The following is a 15,223-nucleotide window of genomic DNA, read 5'->3' as shown; positions in this document are numbered from 1 at the left end:
TCAGCTTTATTGAGTTATTATTGACAAATAGCGTTGTGTAAGCGTAAGGTGTACAATGTGATTGTTTGAAAGATGTATATAATGTGAAACGATTACTACAATAAGGCTAGTTAGCACATCCATCACCTCACAGTTACCTTTTTGCATGTATGTACGTGATGATAACATTTAATATCTACTGTCTCAACAAACTTCAGGTATACAGTATGGTATTGTTAACTATATAATGCTTAGCTTTGTATATGTTTTTATTTTACCTGTTAGGTTGTAAGCTACTTGACAGAACGGTTTTTTTTTTTTCCCCATTCCTTCTTCCATCTCTCGGGCATACCTATGGTGGCTAGCAGAATATATGTGTTGGGTGTGTGTGCCATGACAGGTAGTACCCAAAACATAGCTTATTTACCCCATAATATGACTTTTGGAAGCCTCTCCAATGACTGGAAAGACTGGGCCCTGTTCTCTGTCCTCTCTTTATATTCTTTTTATCTGCTTCAGAAACCAGACACAGGAAACATCTGACCATAATAAAAGGTTTCTAGTCACTTCTAGGTCTCCTTACTGAACAAAGTCATGTGTAGCAATGCTCTGTTGTGCTTTGGTCTGGAATTCTGTTAGGTCACTTGTGTAGCACACCACATGGCTGCCTCTGGCCTCAGAGCCAGGAACAGCTGGAGCCCGGGCTGCTTGAAATAAAAATGACATATTTGTTAGCCTGAGAGGGAGAAGTCTGGATATTCTTGCTCTGCTTCTTGCAAAACAAACGTTTCAATTTGTTGAATACTGAATTTTCCCTTTAGCTGTCAAAGTGGTTTACAGCTCAAATGATCTTACATCCTTCAGAATAAACACAAAAAAATGAATGGCCAAACTGATTCTCAAATCTCTGCCTTAAATGCTCAAAGCAATAGCCATCCAAATTACACAAAACATGATATATGTCCCTGACTTCCTCCTGAAGTTTCTGCTCTCTCACTTGCATCTTCTGCAGTTTAAAGACACACGCTCTTGGGAGCATTCCACCACCACTGGAAATAATATTTACAAAAACTCTGACTCTTTCTTTCTAGTAAGACTGTTATCTGTTTGGTGGTTGCTTCTTGCACATCCTTATCATGCTTTACTTCTAAGTGCCAATTAACATCTCTGCTTCCTTGGCTAGAAGGGAAAGACCAGCTCCTATCTGCTGGATAGGATAGATCAGATAGGATAGATTAGATAGACCAGCTCATATCTCTAGTATCACCAGGCCTGGCACATAATAGGCCACTGATAATATTTGTGAGAAGGAAGGAAGAAGAAAAGAATTTTTTCAAAGCCGGTCTACTTAGGAATTGAGGTTACTGAGGTATAGTTAAGTGTTATGCATTGTAAGGAAAGGGAAAAGCCAAATAGCTTGTCAGCACATATAGTGAATCAGGAAGGCGATCAAGAACCTGCCATCCTTTTGCATTTGGTACCAATGAGTTAGAGGTTAAAATCCTAGAGCTGGATTAGAAAGTTTTTTCCTAACTTTTTTTCCCTCTGATAATACAAGTTACATGTTCACTATAGAAATTTTTCACAACTGCAGGAATAAATGTCATCTATAATTCTTTCACCCAGAGACAACCATTGTTCACATTTAGGTTTCTTTTATTTTCCTTTTACTCTTGAAGTTTTAGTCTTTTAGTTAACGTGTAGCCTTTTTTCTTTTAGAAAAAGATTTAAAACTTTGAAAGAGATTATTTCAGAACTGCTTGTGTGTACAAAGATGGTAAATTGCAATTGGAAAAATACTTGTCAACTGCAATAAAAATTTGAGACGGTGTTACTGTTGCTCATCTGGGCAGTCAGCTTCTCAGAAAGGCTTTGCTAATCTCCTCCAGGTGATCCCTCACCTAGAAAGCGCCTGGAGCCCTTTCCTTATTCCCCTGCACTGCTTCCTGGGAATGCTTTCATCTTCCAAGGATGAGGCTGGGCTTGAACCTCTGAATCTTTCTGCTACAAGGACATTTCAAGGATGACCTGAATTGAATGAGAATCTCTGTGCAGAATAGATCTCTCCCCACACCAGTTTGTGAAATATCACTCAGATAACATCACCTTTGAAAGGAAGCGAAGACGTTTACTGGTTTATTCCTTTGTTTAATGAGCATGTTGGCCACTTTCTGTGTGTCAGTCAGTGCACTTGACATCAAAGCCTCAAAATGAATAGACAGTCCTTGTCCTCAGGGGACGTGCAGTTTAATGAGAGAAGAGCAAGAGTAAAAACAGGATTATAATGCACTGTGACAAACGCCATCATAGCAGTGCAGTGATGGCCTGAAGAGAAGGGGCAGAACTGACCAGAGAAGGCTTTAAGAGGAGGAGATGACCTCTCTGGGTCTTAATAGAAAAGTGGGAGATTTTCTATGCAGGCGGGCAGAGAAAACAGTATGTCAGACGTCTGAAAACATGAAGGTGAAGATCTCTTTGGAAAAATAGAAACAGTTTAGCATATCTGGAACATGGGGTATATTACAGGTCATAAATGAGCCAGAATGGTAAAGACCTTGAAGGTCAGAGCTTGAACTTTCTCTTTCAGACTAGAGAAAGCCACTGAAGCATTTTAATCAAGAGCAAAGTGGTGGTCAGGTATACTTTTTAGAAAAGTCATGCAGCAGTATAAAAGATGATGGAAGTAGGCTAAGTTGGAGGTTAAGTGTGGATAAGGGGGCTATCAGAACACTCCCAGCAAAAGAAAGATAGGCAGATATCCACAAAAGGCAAAGGTGGCACTAGTGGTAAAGAACCTGCCTGCCGATGCTGGAGACATAAGAGATGCAGGATCAATCCCTGGGTCAGGGAAGATCCCCTGGAGGAGAGCAGGGAAACTGCAGTACTCTTGCCTGGAGAATTCCCATGGACAGAGGAGCCTAGCAGGCCGCAGTCCATAGGGTGGCAGAGCTGGACATGACTAAGTGACTGAGCACGCACCAGGTCTTATTCTGGTACCATATCAGTGAACAAAGCGTCCACAGCGTCTGTCTTTATGGCGCTTATAGTCTAGCAGTGGGACAGATGTAACTTCCAGTTTTGATAACTCTTGTGTCAGATTTCCATGTACAGTACAAAGAAAATGATGTATACCTGGAGATCTGAAGGATCCTTCGGGGGTGGGATGCTCCCTGGGGTGCAGATGCTGTTCCTGTAGGCAGCCAGCTAGCATTCCTTTGTAGTGAGTGAGCCTTTTGAATATGATCCCTTTTGATCTGGGGTCTCTGGGGTTATGTTGGACCTTAAATTGTCTTGGTGTCCCTTGTATTAATAATTTGCATTTACTGAGCTGTGTGTAGGCTTTATGCCATCATTTGTATTGGCTCCTGTTGTAGGAAACAGCCATAAAAGATTCACAGTTATTTATCTTATAATAGAAATGTTGCAGAAGTTAACAGTCTTCAACATGGTGCAGCATCTCCATTTATTAAGACCTATAAGAGGAATTTCTTTCTGATCACTATATAGTATTTGCTTTTCTACTTCTGGTTGCTCTGAGGCTCCCTGTCCAATCCTGCTTCAGGTCTCCACACAGGACACCCTCTGCCTGGAATGCCCCTTCCCTTCTTGTCGGGTTTAACCTCTACGTATCCTGCGTATCCATCAGCTTGTAGTTCAGGTGTCACTTCTTTAGGGACACCTTCCCTAACCAATATACACTCCCCTTCCAAACTTTAGTGCTTTTCCCACGTTCTTTGTTGTTATTGTTTTTACTTCATCCATTTTCAGTTGAATAAGTTGTTGTTGGGTAACTTTTTTTCTCTTAGACTGATGAGAGATCCATAAGGGTAGAGATCATGCATTTTTGTGTGTGTCTGGATTGCAAAGGCATAGTATAGTATCTTGCATGTAGTAGATGCTCAATAAATATTTACTGAATAGTTGAATAAATGAGTGAATGAATGTACTGTGAGCCCTCAGTCTTATTCATGTTCTCCTTTATTTAGCTGTTTGGGAGCTCAGACTTCTTTGAGTCAACCTGTAGTGTTTGGTTAGGTCCTCATGGCATGCATTTTGTACACTAACATTCCCCTGACTATATAGTATTTTTCCTTCCTTTGATTTCTTCATTTTTAAAATTCCAGTGTATACTGTAAATTCCTATAAGTCACTTGATGCCTTTTGGGGGAGGAAATAATAAACAATTGGATATAATAATAGGAAAAGAAAGTAAACCAAAGGAAAATGTTGGTGCCTTTAACCAGATGCGGGAGGGACGTTTTGTTTTGCTTTAATTTTATTTTCACTGTGCAAAGGAAAAAAGAAGTAAATTTGTCCCCTAATTTGGCAGGAAATGCTTCCGAAGAATTTGGTGCATGCCTCTGGCCTGAGATGTTCCTCCCAGTGGCAGGAGGTTGGGGCTGGGCTCGGCAGGGCCTCCTGGCCCAGCGGATGGGTGGGACGGACCTGTGGAGGCTGTCTGTGCAGCTGATTCCAGTCCTGTTGGCCTTTCCTTGGGAGAGGGTTTGGGCCATGCCAGTGAGAGCTTGCTTTTCTGGTTTGTTTTGTTTTGTTTTTGCTGTAAGGAGGAGAGAGAAATGAACTTGTCCTCTTGTGTTGCAGATTCAGTGGTTCTTTCCTTTGACTCCGCGGGACAAACGCTAGGCTCAGGTACCAATCCCTCCCCCTCTGTCATCCTTTCTGCTTGCAGCACTGGCCACAGTTGAAGTGGAGCCTAATGAGGTCGGGGAGGAGGTGTCTGGGGAGGGCACTGGAATATCTCAATATTGTGGGAAGGTCTCAAGAAGCTTTTCTAGGGACCTGTGGTCTGGGAAACAGCAGTGGAATGCACTGTCCAGAGGACTTTGCCAGTTGCTTTAAACGTGTGCAGCGAAGAGTCTGCAGTAGATGCTCCTTCCTCATTCAGGGTGGTCCAGGGTCATAGAAAAGATGTCTGTTTCCTGTGCACACATCCTGTCTCAGAGAGAGAGGTGGGCAGAGGCCACTGAAAGACGCCGAGCTCTGGGCACGCAGGAGCAGTGGACCATCAGGGTCTCCAGGAACATGCTGGGCTGGTGAGGGCATCACACCTGTTGCAGGTTCACAGGCACACCCCGTATAACTCCAATACACACCTCCTGGCTCTACATCTCCTGGGTGTCGGGGCACGGCACCGTGCACACATGCTGAAGCACTCGCGTGCTTCCCTGTGTCCACAGTGCAGGGCGCAGAAATCGGCACACCCACCACTTTGACTCAGATCACCCAGGCTTAGTGGAGCCCAGCTCTCCCCTGTCTCATGCTGTCTGCCTGCCCCACAGCACTCTGCTGCCGGCGGTGAACAGAAAGGGAAGATTCTGATTCTTCCACTTGCTGCCATTGCCTCCATATGGGAGCCCCAGAATGACTTTACCTCACGAGGAGAGCATCTCCATGCTTCAGGTCTTAATTTGTACTTGAAGATGGTGGTCCTTGTACCATAGGTGCTGGCGTGTGAGTACCAGGGAGACTTTGCTGGCCTGTTAAAGGCAATTAACCCATTTTGCTATGGTTGACTGCAATAGATTGATGTTTCACAATGCATCCGTGAGGTTCAGGCCACTGTAGCAATGTGGATGAGGGAGAGGACGATCAGAGAATATAATATCAGCTACCACTGTTTACTGAGGGCCTACTGTGTGCCAGCACTGAAAACACCAAAGCCAAGTGCTTTACACACTTCTTGCAAGGTGGATAGTAAGTACATCTTTAATTATAGATAAAGAAACCTAATACCCAAGAGTCAAAGTACCCTGTCCAGGGCCACTCATATCTGTCTAACCCTAGAGCCTATACTCTCTGCCTTGCCATCTTGCTATCTCATACCTTGATACTTGATACTCCACTGAAATGCTTTAAGATGGAATGGACAGATAGAGTTTTGAAACAGGTATAAAGTTGTGAATCAATTTTATTGATTGATGAATCAATTTTATTACATTTATTACAATTTATTACATTACAACTTTTTATTACAAATTAAAACTTCTGTTAATCAAAAAATACCATTAAAAGAGTGAAAAGGCAGAGTGAAAAAAAGATGTCTATAACATAAATAGCCAACAAAGGGCTTGTTTCCAGAATAAAGAGCTAAAAAGACCAATGTCAATAAAGAAGCAACCCTGTGTAGAAACAAGCAAAAGACCCAAATAGGCCCTTCACAAAAGAGGAATCCAGATGGTCAATAGCCCAATGAAAAGGTCTTCAGTTGTATTAGTACCTAGGGAAATGCAAATTAGCATTTCAAGCACAAGCTGGAATCAAGATTGCTGGGAGAAATATCAGTAACCTCAGATATGCAGATGACACCACCCTTATGGCAGAAAGTGAAGAAGAACTAAAGAGCCTCTTGATGAAAGTGAAAGAGGAGAGTGAAAAAGTTGGCTTAAAGCTCAACATTCAGAAAATGAAGATCATGGCATCTAGTCCCATCACTTCATGGCAAATAGATGGGGAAACAGTGGGAACAGTGGCAGACTATATTTTTTGGGGCTCCAAAATCACTGCAGATGGTGACTGCAGCCATGAAATTAAAGATGCTTACTCCTTGGAAGGAAAGTTATGACCAACCTAGATAGCATATTGAAAAGCAGAGACATTACTTTGCCAACAAAGGTCCATCTAATCAAGGCTATGGTTTTTCTAGTAGTCATGTATGGATGTGAGAGTTGGACTATAAAGAAAGCCAAGCACTGAAGAATTGATGTTTTTGAACTGTGGTGTTGGAGAAGACTCTTGAGAGTCCCTTGGACTGCAAGGAGATCCAGCCAGTCTATCCTAAAGGAAATCGGTCCTGAATATTCATTGGAAGGACTCAATATTCAGTCCTTCCAATGTTGAAGCTGAAACTCTAATACTTTGGCCACCTGATGTGAAGAACTGACTCATTTGAAAAGACCCTGATGCTGGGAAAGATTGAAGGTGGGAGGAGAAGGGGACAACAGAGGATATGGTTGGATGGCATCACCGACTCAATGGGCATGAGTTTGAGTAAACCCCGGGAGTTGGTGATGGACAGGGAGGCCTGGCATGCTGCAATCCATGGGGTCGCAAAGAGTCAAACACAACTGAGCGACTGAACTGAACTGAACTGAGATACCACTGCACATCTACCAAAATAGGGACACTTGAAAAGCCTGATAAAAGGTTGGTAAGGATTTGATGCAGTGGAAACTCTGAGTCTCACAATCACTTTGGGAAAAACTGTGGTAGTGTCTAGCTAAATCTGAATATATACATACCCATGACCTGGCATTTCCTCCCCTAGGAAATATATTCCCTGCATAAATAGATAGTTACATATATATACACCAGAATATGTGTATAAAATACATGTGTAAGAATCTATCTCTGTCACTGAAAGCAGCTAAAGGCCTGGACATTTAGCAGCTATTTGAAAGACTCTGGAATATAAACAGTAGTAGACAGATGGGAGGAAAAAACTAGAATTAGAAGTACTACCACACTGGCAGTGGATTTCTCATTTTTCCTCTGGTATCCTATATCATGGACTCGAGGCATCCCAAACCTGAGCGCAGAGTAGACATCAGGGCACAACTGGAGAGAATTCCAGAAGACCTCTAGTTATGGCTCTGGCTGGGAAAGGGGCTCTAAGGCTCAGACAGAGGGGGACATCCCAAAGGTCATTTTTTCTGTTTTCTCATGCCTTAATCCCCAGGCAGTCCCCTGAGTGGTGACGATGGCAGTGCCCAGTAATAGCAGTGGGGCCTTCAAGCACCTAAAACCAAAGAAAGGAAATATTCTTCTTTGATCAGTACTTCCTTTATGTAATCCCAAGAGGGTGGGAGAAAATCCATTTGTCTTTTCTCTCTCAGCCTTCTTGCTGCTTGGTTCCAGATTTGGGTACAGTTTCTGGCAGTGGCAGAAAGTGGTAAATAAAACCCCAGCTTTGGGGCCAGAGGACCAAGAAGGGGAGGCCCAATAAACTGGAAAGTACGAGGAGATGGCAGAAAGGAAGGAGTTCAGGAAAGCAACTCCATAATGTTGTATGTGAACTTCTGGGCTAACCCTGAGCTGTGCATGTGTTCATCTGATTCCAGCCAACACACTAAAGACTCAGAGAACAGAACTAGGGGATGGACCAGACTGGACACTGGGTAGTGCACACAGAGGAAATACCTGAACAGGCTTTGAAAATAGAGCTGGCATTGAAACCACAGCTCACAGAAGGCTGGTCAGAACTTGCCACCGAAATCCAACCGGGTTGATTGTCTGGTCAAAAAAAAATATCAGCATTCTCCACTGGATTTAAATCAGACCTGAATTTAAAGAAGATTTAAACATGCTTTACAACATAATATTCAAAATATATAAGACACAATCTAAAATTAATTATCATATGAAGAACCAGGAAAATCTCAACTTGCCTGGGAGAGACAATCAATAGATGCTGATGCTAGGATGACACAGATGTTGGAATAATCTGACAGACTTTAAAGTGGCATTTATACAAATGCTCCTGGCCGCCTTTCTCCATCTCTTCCATCTGGCTGTTCCTGAGTTGAATCCTTTCATAATAAACTGGTAATCTTGTAAGTAAACTGTTAAAAAAAAAATGCTCTCAAAAGTAAGGATAAACACTGTTGACATGAATTTAGATAGAAAGTGTTAGCAGAAAAAGAAAAAAAATTGTATATATAACCAAATGGAGATTAAATAAAAAAATACAATAATTTAAAATTTAAAAACTCTGCTGAATAGGGTCAGTCACAAAATGGAGATGATGAGCAAAGAATCAGTAAACTTGAAAATAAAGCAGTAGAAACTATCCAATCTGAACAGTAGAAGAAAAAATGTCAAAGAAGTTGAACGATGACTCAGTAACTTATGAGACAATGCTGGGAGGTTTACAGTCTGTGTCCCTGGAGTCCCAGAAGGAGAGAAAGAGTGCAGTACAGAAGAAATGTTTGAAGAAGTAATGGCTTAAACTTCCCAAATTTGGTGCCCAAGTAGGGTTTATCCTGGGAATGGAAGGCTGGTTCAACATTCAAAAGTCAGTCAGTGTAATCTACCATATTAACTGTCTAAAGAAGAAAAATACATAGTCATGTCAATTGACAAAGAAAAAGCATCTGATAAAATTCCACACATACTCAGATAAAAATTCTCAGAAAACTTAGAAGGGAACTTTTTCAGTCTGATATAGGACATCTACAAAAAGCCTACAGCAAACCTCATACTTTATGGTAAAACTGCTTTCCCCTAAGATCAAGAACCACTCCTGAAAGTTCTAGCCAGTACACTGAGAAGAAAAAGAATGAAAAAGAGTGCAGATGGGAAAAGAAGAAATAAAACCAACCCTCTTCATAGGTGACATGGTTTCCTACATAGAAAATCCCAAGGAATCTGTTTTTAAAAACTGCTAGAACTAATAACTGAGTTTAGTAAGATAACAGGATGCAAAATCAGAATGCGAAGAAGTAATTATATTTCTGTATACTAGGGGAAAATCCCATGGACAGAGGAGCCTGGTATGCTGCAGTCCATGGGGTCGCTAAGAGTCAGACACGACTGAGCATCTTCACTTTCACTTTTCACTTTCATGCATTGGAGAAGGCAATGGCAACTCACTCCAGTATTCTTGCCTGGAGAATCCCAGAGACAGAGGAGCCTAGTGGGCTGCCGTATATGGGGTCGCACAGAGTCGGACACGACTGAAGCGACTTAGCAGCAGCAGCAGCAGCAGCAGTAATTAATAATTGAAAGTCAGACATTTTTTAAAAATGGAAAACAAATCATGGTACACCCCCCCCCTGCCCAAAATAAAATGCTTATGTATACATATGATGAAATGTGCAGGGTCTGTATGCCAAAACCTGTATTTGTCCCCCATATTTTCTTCCTCACCTACCAAACTATTCAAGCTACAAACCTTGTGATCACCTTGATTTTTCCTCTTCCTCACCCTTTCCTACCTTTTCTGCCTTCATGGTATGTCCTTCTTCCGAGCATCACTGTCCAAGGTACCATCTTCTCCCCGCCTTAGACAAGTAAACATCTCTCTTTTTTTTTTTAATTTATTTTTTATTTTACTTTACAATACTGTATTGGTTTTGCCATACATTGACATGAATCTGCCACGGGTGTACATGAGTTCCCAATCCTGAACCCCCCTCCCACCTCCCTCCCCATATCATCTCTCTGGGTCATCCCAGTGCACCAGCCCCAAGCATCCTGTATCCTGTATCGAACCTAGACTGGCAATTCATTTCTTACATGATAGTATACATGTTTCAGAGCCATTCTCCCAAAATATCCCACCCTCTCCCTCTCCCACAGAGTCCAAAAGACTGTTCTATACATCTGTGTCTCTTTTGCTGTCTCGCATACAGGGTTATCATTACCATCTTTCTAAATTCCATATATATGTGTTAGTACACTGTGTTGGTGTTTTTCTTTCTGGCTTACTTCACTCTGTATAATCGGCTCCAGTTTCATCCACCTCATTAGAATGGATTCAAACGTATTCTTTTTAATGGCTGAGTAATATTCCATTGTGTATATGTACCACAGCTCTCTTATCCGTTCTCTTAACTGGTCTCTCTGTGCTCACTGGTTGCCTCCCAGTGGTCCATTCTCTATGCTGTAGTCAGAGTCATCTTTTATAAATGTGAATCAGATCATATCTTGTTCCACCTGAAATCTCTCCAGGTCCAAAAGCCATTAACTACAGTGTCCCACTCCAATTTCTAATTATCTCAACACTTTCAGTTTTGGTCATTTGTCCCCTCACTGCCCTCAAGCCACACTGGCATTCCTGCCATTCCATGAATATGCCAGATTCCTTCCTGACCCAGGGTCTTTGTACTCACTTTTCTTCCACTTAAGTAAGTAAGTAAGTGTTAGTTGCTCAGTCGTGACTGACTCTTTGCGACTCCATGGACTGCAGCCCACCAGGCTCCTCTGTCCATGAGATTTTCCAGGCAAGGATACTGGAGTAGGTTGCCATTTCCTTCTCCCAGGGGATCTTCCCACCCCAGGGATCGAACCTGGGTCTCCTGCACTGCAGGCAGATTCTTTACTGACTGAGCTACAAGAGAAGCCCTTTCTTCTGCTTAGAATTGCTTTTATCTTTCACTTTGTATAATTGTCTCAAATCTCTGTTCAAATATCACCTCTGCAAGAAGGCTCTCCCAGAACACTTTATCTAGTCTACTCTCTTGATCTCCAACCTTTCTCTAAGCAGATACGCCTTTATTTCTTCTTAGCTGTCATCCTTCCTTCAAATTACCTGCTTATTTACCTTCCTTCAAATTATTTACTTATTTACCTTATTTAGTTATCCACGCCCCCCAACTAACATGTAGGCTTCATGTGACCTTGCCTTTCTTGTTCATGACTGTATCCCTGGAACTTGGAACAGTACCCAGCACATAATAGGTGCTCAGGAAATATTTATTGAAGGAAGGAAGAGTAGAGACATAGAAACATTATTTATGACATAATAGGACATTGTCCAATGTCCATTGGCAGATCCGTACAGTGGAATACTGTGTAGCCATTAGAAATGATGGTGCAATTTTATTTTTATTGACATAGAAGATGTTGAGGGTATTGTTGAGTGAACAAAATAGGGACAAACAGCATGTATATCGAAGGTACATGAAAGTAAAATTATATATGCATATTTACATGTATATTTGTGAGAAGAGATTTCTGGGAAGATACCAAAATGTTTGCAGCAAATAGCTTTAGATAATGGGAGTTTTGAGTGATTCTTACTTCATTATTTTTAAGTTTTTTTTCATTTGGATTTTTATAGTTAGCTTGTGAGTCTGAGTGAGCTCCGGGAGTTGGTGATAGACAGGGAGGCCTGGCGTGCTGTGGTTCGTGGGGTCCCAAAGAGTCGGACATGACTGAGCAACTGAACTGAACTGAACTGTGTTATTCCTAAAACTGGGAAAAATAAAATTATTTTTGTTTGGAGAGAAGGACTGTATCTGTGCTTAGTGATTGTTTGTATACATTCACCCAATGGATGGGGCTTCCCTGGTGGCTCAGATGGTAAAGAATCTGCCTCCAATGCAGGAGGCCCCTGGTTTGATTCTTGGGTTGGGAAGATCCTCTGGACAAGGGAATGGCAACCCATTCTAGTATTCTGGCCTGGAGAATTCCATGGGCAGAGGAGCCTGGAGGGCTACAGTCCATGGGGTGGTAAAGAGTTAGACATAACTGAGCAGCTAACACATACACACCCACACATACACTAGACAGTAAGCTCCATGAAGTCTCAGATACAAACTGCAGAGTGAGCCACTTTTTTCTATTTCCTGTCCCAGCTGCCCTTTTGACATGCTGTCACTCATAATCTTGCCGCTTAGCACAACATGCCCTGGCATGGTCTGGGCATACTTGATATCATGAATAGAATTGAACTTACTGTCTGCTCAGCTCTAGACATCTGCTTTCCTTCCCAGGACAGAGGAGAGTTAGTGCATGGCCTCTCAGCCTGTGTTGTGATGGGGCTTCTACCTGCCAGTGGAGGCCCCAGGCTGCTTGGGTGGAGGGCACACAGGCACTGAGGGCTTCGTCTTGTCAGGACCTGCTTGGTAGGCCTCTGCCCTCCCCCACGCCAGTGTACACCCATTTGAGATTGGGCTTCAGTTGGTGAACTCCTTACTTTACTGGGTCAGTTAATTTAATCCAGGTCAGTGAATTCTTTCTCTGTTTATTTTATATAACTGCTTTTCCTATTTTAGTTTGTCTTTGATTAATTGATCCTGCATTATGATTTATTTTCCTGACTTGATGTGGGAGCTGTTTGCACTTTGGCCAGCCCCTCTTGGGCCTCTGTGGGACTCCCAGGGTTCATGTGTGGGCGTGGCTAGGCCTTCTGACACCACCCTGGAGCCAGGAGTGGGAGGTAGGAGTAGATAATTGCTCTCATGGCAGCTCTCCTAATATGAGGGTCTGCTTTTCTTATTTCCTCAGAGAGTCAGTGTAGCATAATGTAAAGACAAGAAGCTGCAAAGTCAAACCTGGGTTGGTTCAACCACACCCCAGCTGGTCCATGTACTGGCTGGGGATCCTGAACATGTTATTTCTCGTCTCCAAGACTCTGTTCCCTCCTCTGTAAAATGCAGTAAATACCCACCTCGTAGGAGTTGTAAGAGTTAAACTGAGAGTGCAGGTGAAAGTTCTGAAAGCAGTGTGAATTCACAGTAGATGCTCAATAAATACAGTTTCCCTCAGTTCTTCCCTTTGTCTGGCATGTCCCACAGTCCATTTGCAACTGTTGCCAACTTCCTCCTCCACCCAAGCCAGGACATACATTACTTATGTTTAATATAGCCTGTGACTTTTATTGGAGGCTGTACAGTGCTTTTTCTTTAGAAAAGAGGGATCTATTTCGGTTAGGATAGGTCCTCATTCCATTTACCCCTATACCCTTTGCACTTAGCAATTCATCATAGCTCAGAGACTGGAGCCAAAGACCCCCTTGAAAAAAGATCTGGCAGCAGAGTTCTTCTCTTATGTACTTGGACTTTTCTTGCCCAATGGCCTATCCTGCTTTTCTGACTTTTGTGCATTCTAATATGAAGTGCTGTAGTTTTCTGATAGAATCAAGGCCATGTTTTTATCTGTTATACTAAACTTCATCTACTTCAGTAATATTCCTTAAGCTGGCCTTCCTGGGGAATATTCACTGTTGTCATCAGCCTAAGCATCTGCTTTGTTTTCAAAGCACAGGGACTGTGCACGGGAACTTGTGGTGGCTTTTTACAGTGATCAGAGGAGGTGGGCTACTAGGAACTGAAAGGGCCAGTCACACAATTGGCTCACAATTGTGCACCTGTATTCCCTGAAAGTCCATTATGGGGCTCAGTGGCTTGAGAATGGGGCTAGAACAGGACACTTTGTTTCAGGGAGCTCCCCCTTCATCTTTGAAGAGGATGTTACTGTGTAGTCAGTACCCCAGCCACTTATACCTGAGAGCATAAGTAGAAGGGGATACTATCTGGAGCCCCTGCTAAGATAAGCAGGACTCAGGGTTATTTAGACAGGGAATTATGAAAACATTTTTAATTTCCTTTACATTACACAATTATGATAAAATAAAATACAAAGTGGTATGGAATGTATTAAAATTTCAAATTGCTACAAAACAAAAATATTTTTAAGTTTTAAAGTTAAAAACTTGAGCTTGTTTCAGCATTTATTCATTTTTATCTTGGCATTTATGCCTCTCAGGTGGTCAGTTTTCATAGTTTCCAAATATGCTTGAAGAGAATTGCGTTCTCCACTTGTCAGGGGTAAGGTACTCTGTTTTTCAGCTAGTTCAAATTTATTTATTCATTGTTCTATTCAGATCATCTGCTTTCTCACTGACTGTTGAGCCTGGTTTTTCAGTGGTCTGTGAATTTCCCATTATGAAGACAGGAGACCCGTTGTGTCGTTCTCCTTGTAATTCTTTTAATTTTGCCTGATAGACATTATTAGGTACATACACACTTTAGTGCATGGCCTCCTTTTGTCTATGTCCAATTTCTGAACCTTCTAGGAGTTTATATGAGTTCAGAACATCAACTTACTGCTTTGAAATGGCAATGGAAGAGTTAATGGTTAATTTCAAGGCTTGAAGCATTTGAACAGGCACTTTAGGCATTCACAAGTCTGACTTGGTACGGGTACAGGAAGAGAAGAACAGAGACGTGCATCGTTTGTGCCACTACACACCTGGAGCCAGGCAAGGGACACACATGCACTCCTTGGTTAGGGGTTTTTATAATGCCAGGCTCTCCAGCCTGGCTGGGGCAGGCAGCCTAAGTTTCCAGACTAAACATCTCTCCTTCACTGTGCAGCTGTGGTATTGCTGCTCTGACACCTGCGAGAGAGGACCTTCAGCTGTGTATGTACATCAGTGTGTGTTGTGTCTGGTGACTTGAGAGTCCCAGGATCTTCCATTCTTATTGCAGATTTGGCATCAGTTGATTGCCAGTGAGAACTGGGCTTTACTGCCAGCTTCCCCAGAGGTGAATTTTCCCTGAAGAGTTGGTGCACTCAAAATAGCATTTCCATTGTATAAGCTGAACTCACATGCTACTTCAGGAACACGTTTGTATACAGTGAGATATTCTGGGTGAAAAGTGGTACCCCTCATTAAGGCAGGGCATACAGGAGGAGGCTTTGCATGTGTGCAGGTGGTGAAGATGAACTCTGTGAGGCAGCCTGAGTTTCAGGTCACTATAGGTATCAAAGTGGAGAT

The 15,223-nt window shown here is 42.4% G+C and overlaps 1 protein-coding gene across 2 annotated transcripts in view; it reads left to right on the top strand.

The window, feature by feature from the left end:
• ST3GAL3 (ST3 beta-galactoside alpha-2,3-sialyltransferase 3) overlaps window positions 1–15,223 on the top strand; it is a 226,476-nt gene that overhangs the window by 97,198 nt on the left and 114,055 nt on the right. The window contains exon 3 of one of the 2 annotated variants that reach the window (XM_040231408.1): window positions 4,582–4,629. The exons of the other annotated variant lie outside the window; for it this stretch is intronic. Within the exon in view, the coding sequence (XP_040087342.1) occupies window positions 4,582–4,629 (48 nt within the window). The remainder of the gene's footprint in view (window positions 1–4,581; window positions 4,630–15,223) is intronic. 2 annotated transcript variants of the gene reach the window in all.

The sequence above is a fragment of the Oryx dammah genome, unplaced genomic scaffold, assembly GCF_014754425.2.
Source record: "Oryx dammah isolate SB20612 unplaced genomic scaffold, SCBI_Odam_1.1 HiC_scaffold_28, whole genome shotgun sequence".
Taxonomy (NCBI): Eukaryota; Metazoa; Chordata; class Mammalia; order Artiodactyla; family Bovidae; genus Oryx; species Oryx dammah.
The sequence above is the reverse complement of the archived record's forward strand: the minus strand, read 5'-3'. Positions and strand labels throughout refer to the sequence as shown.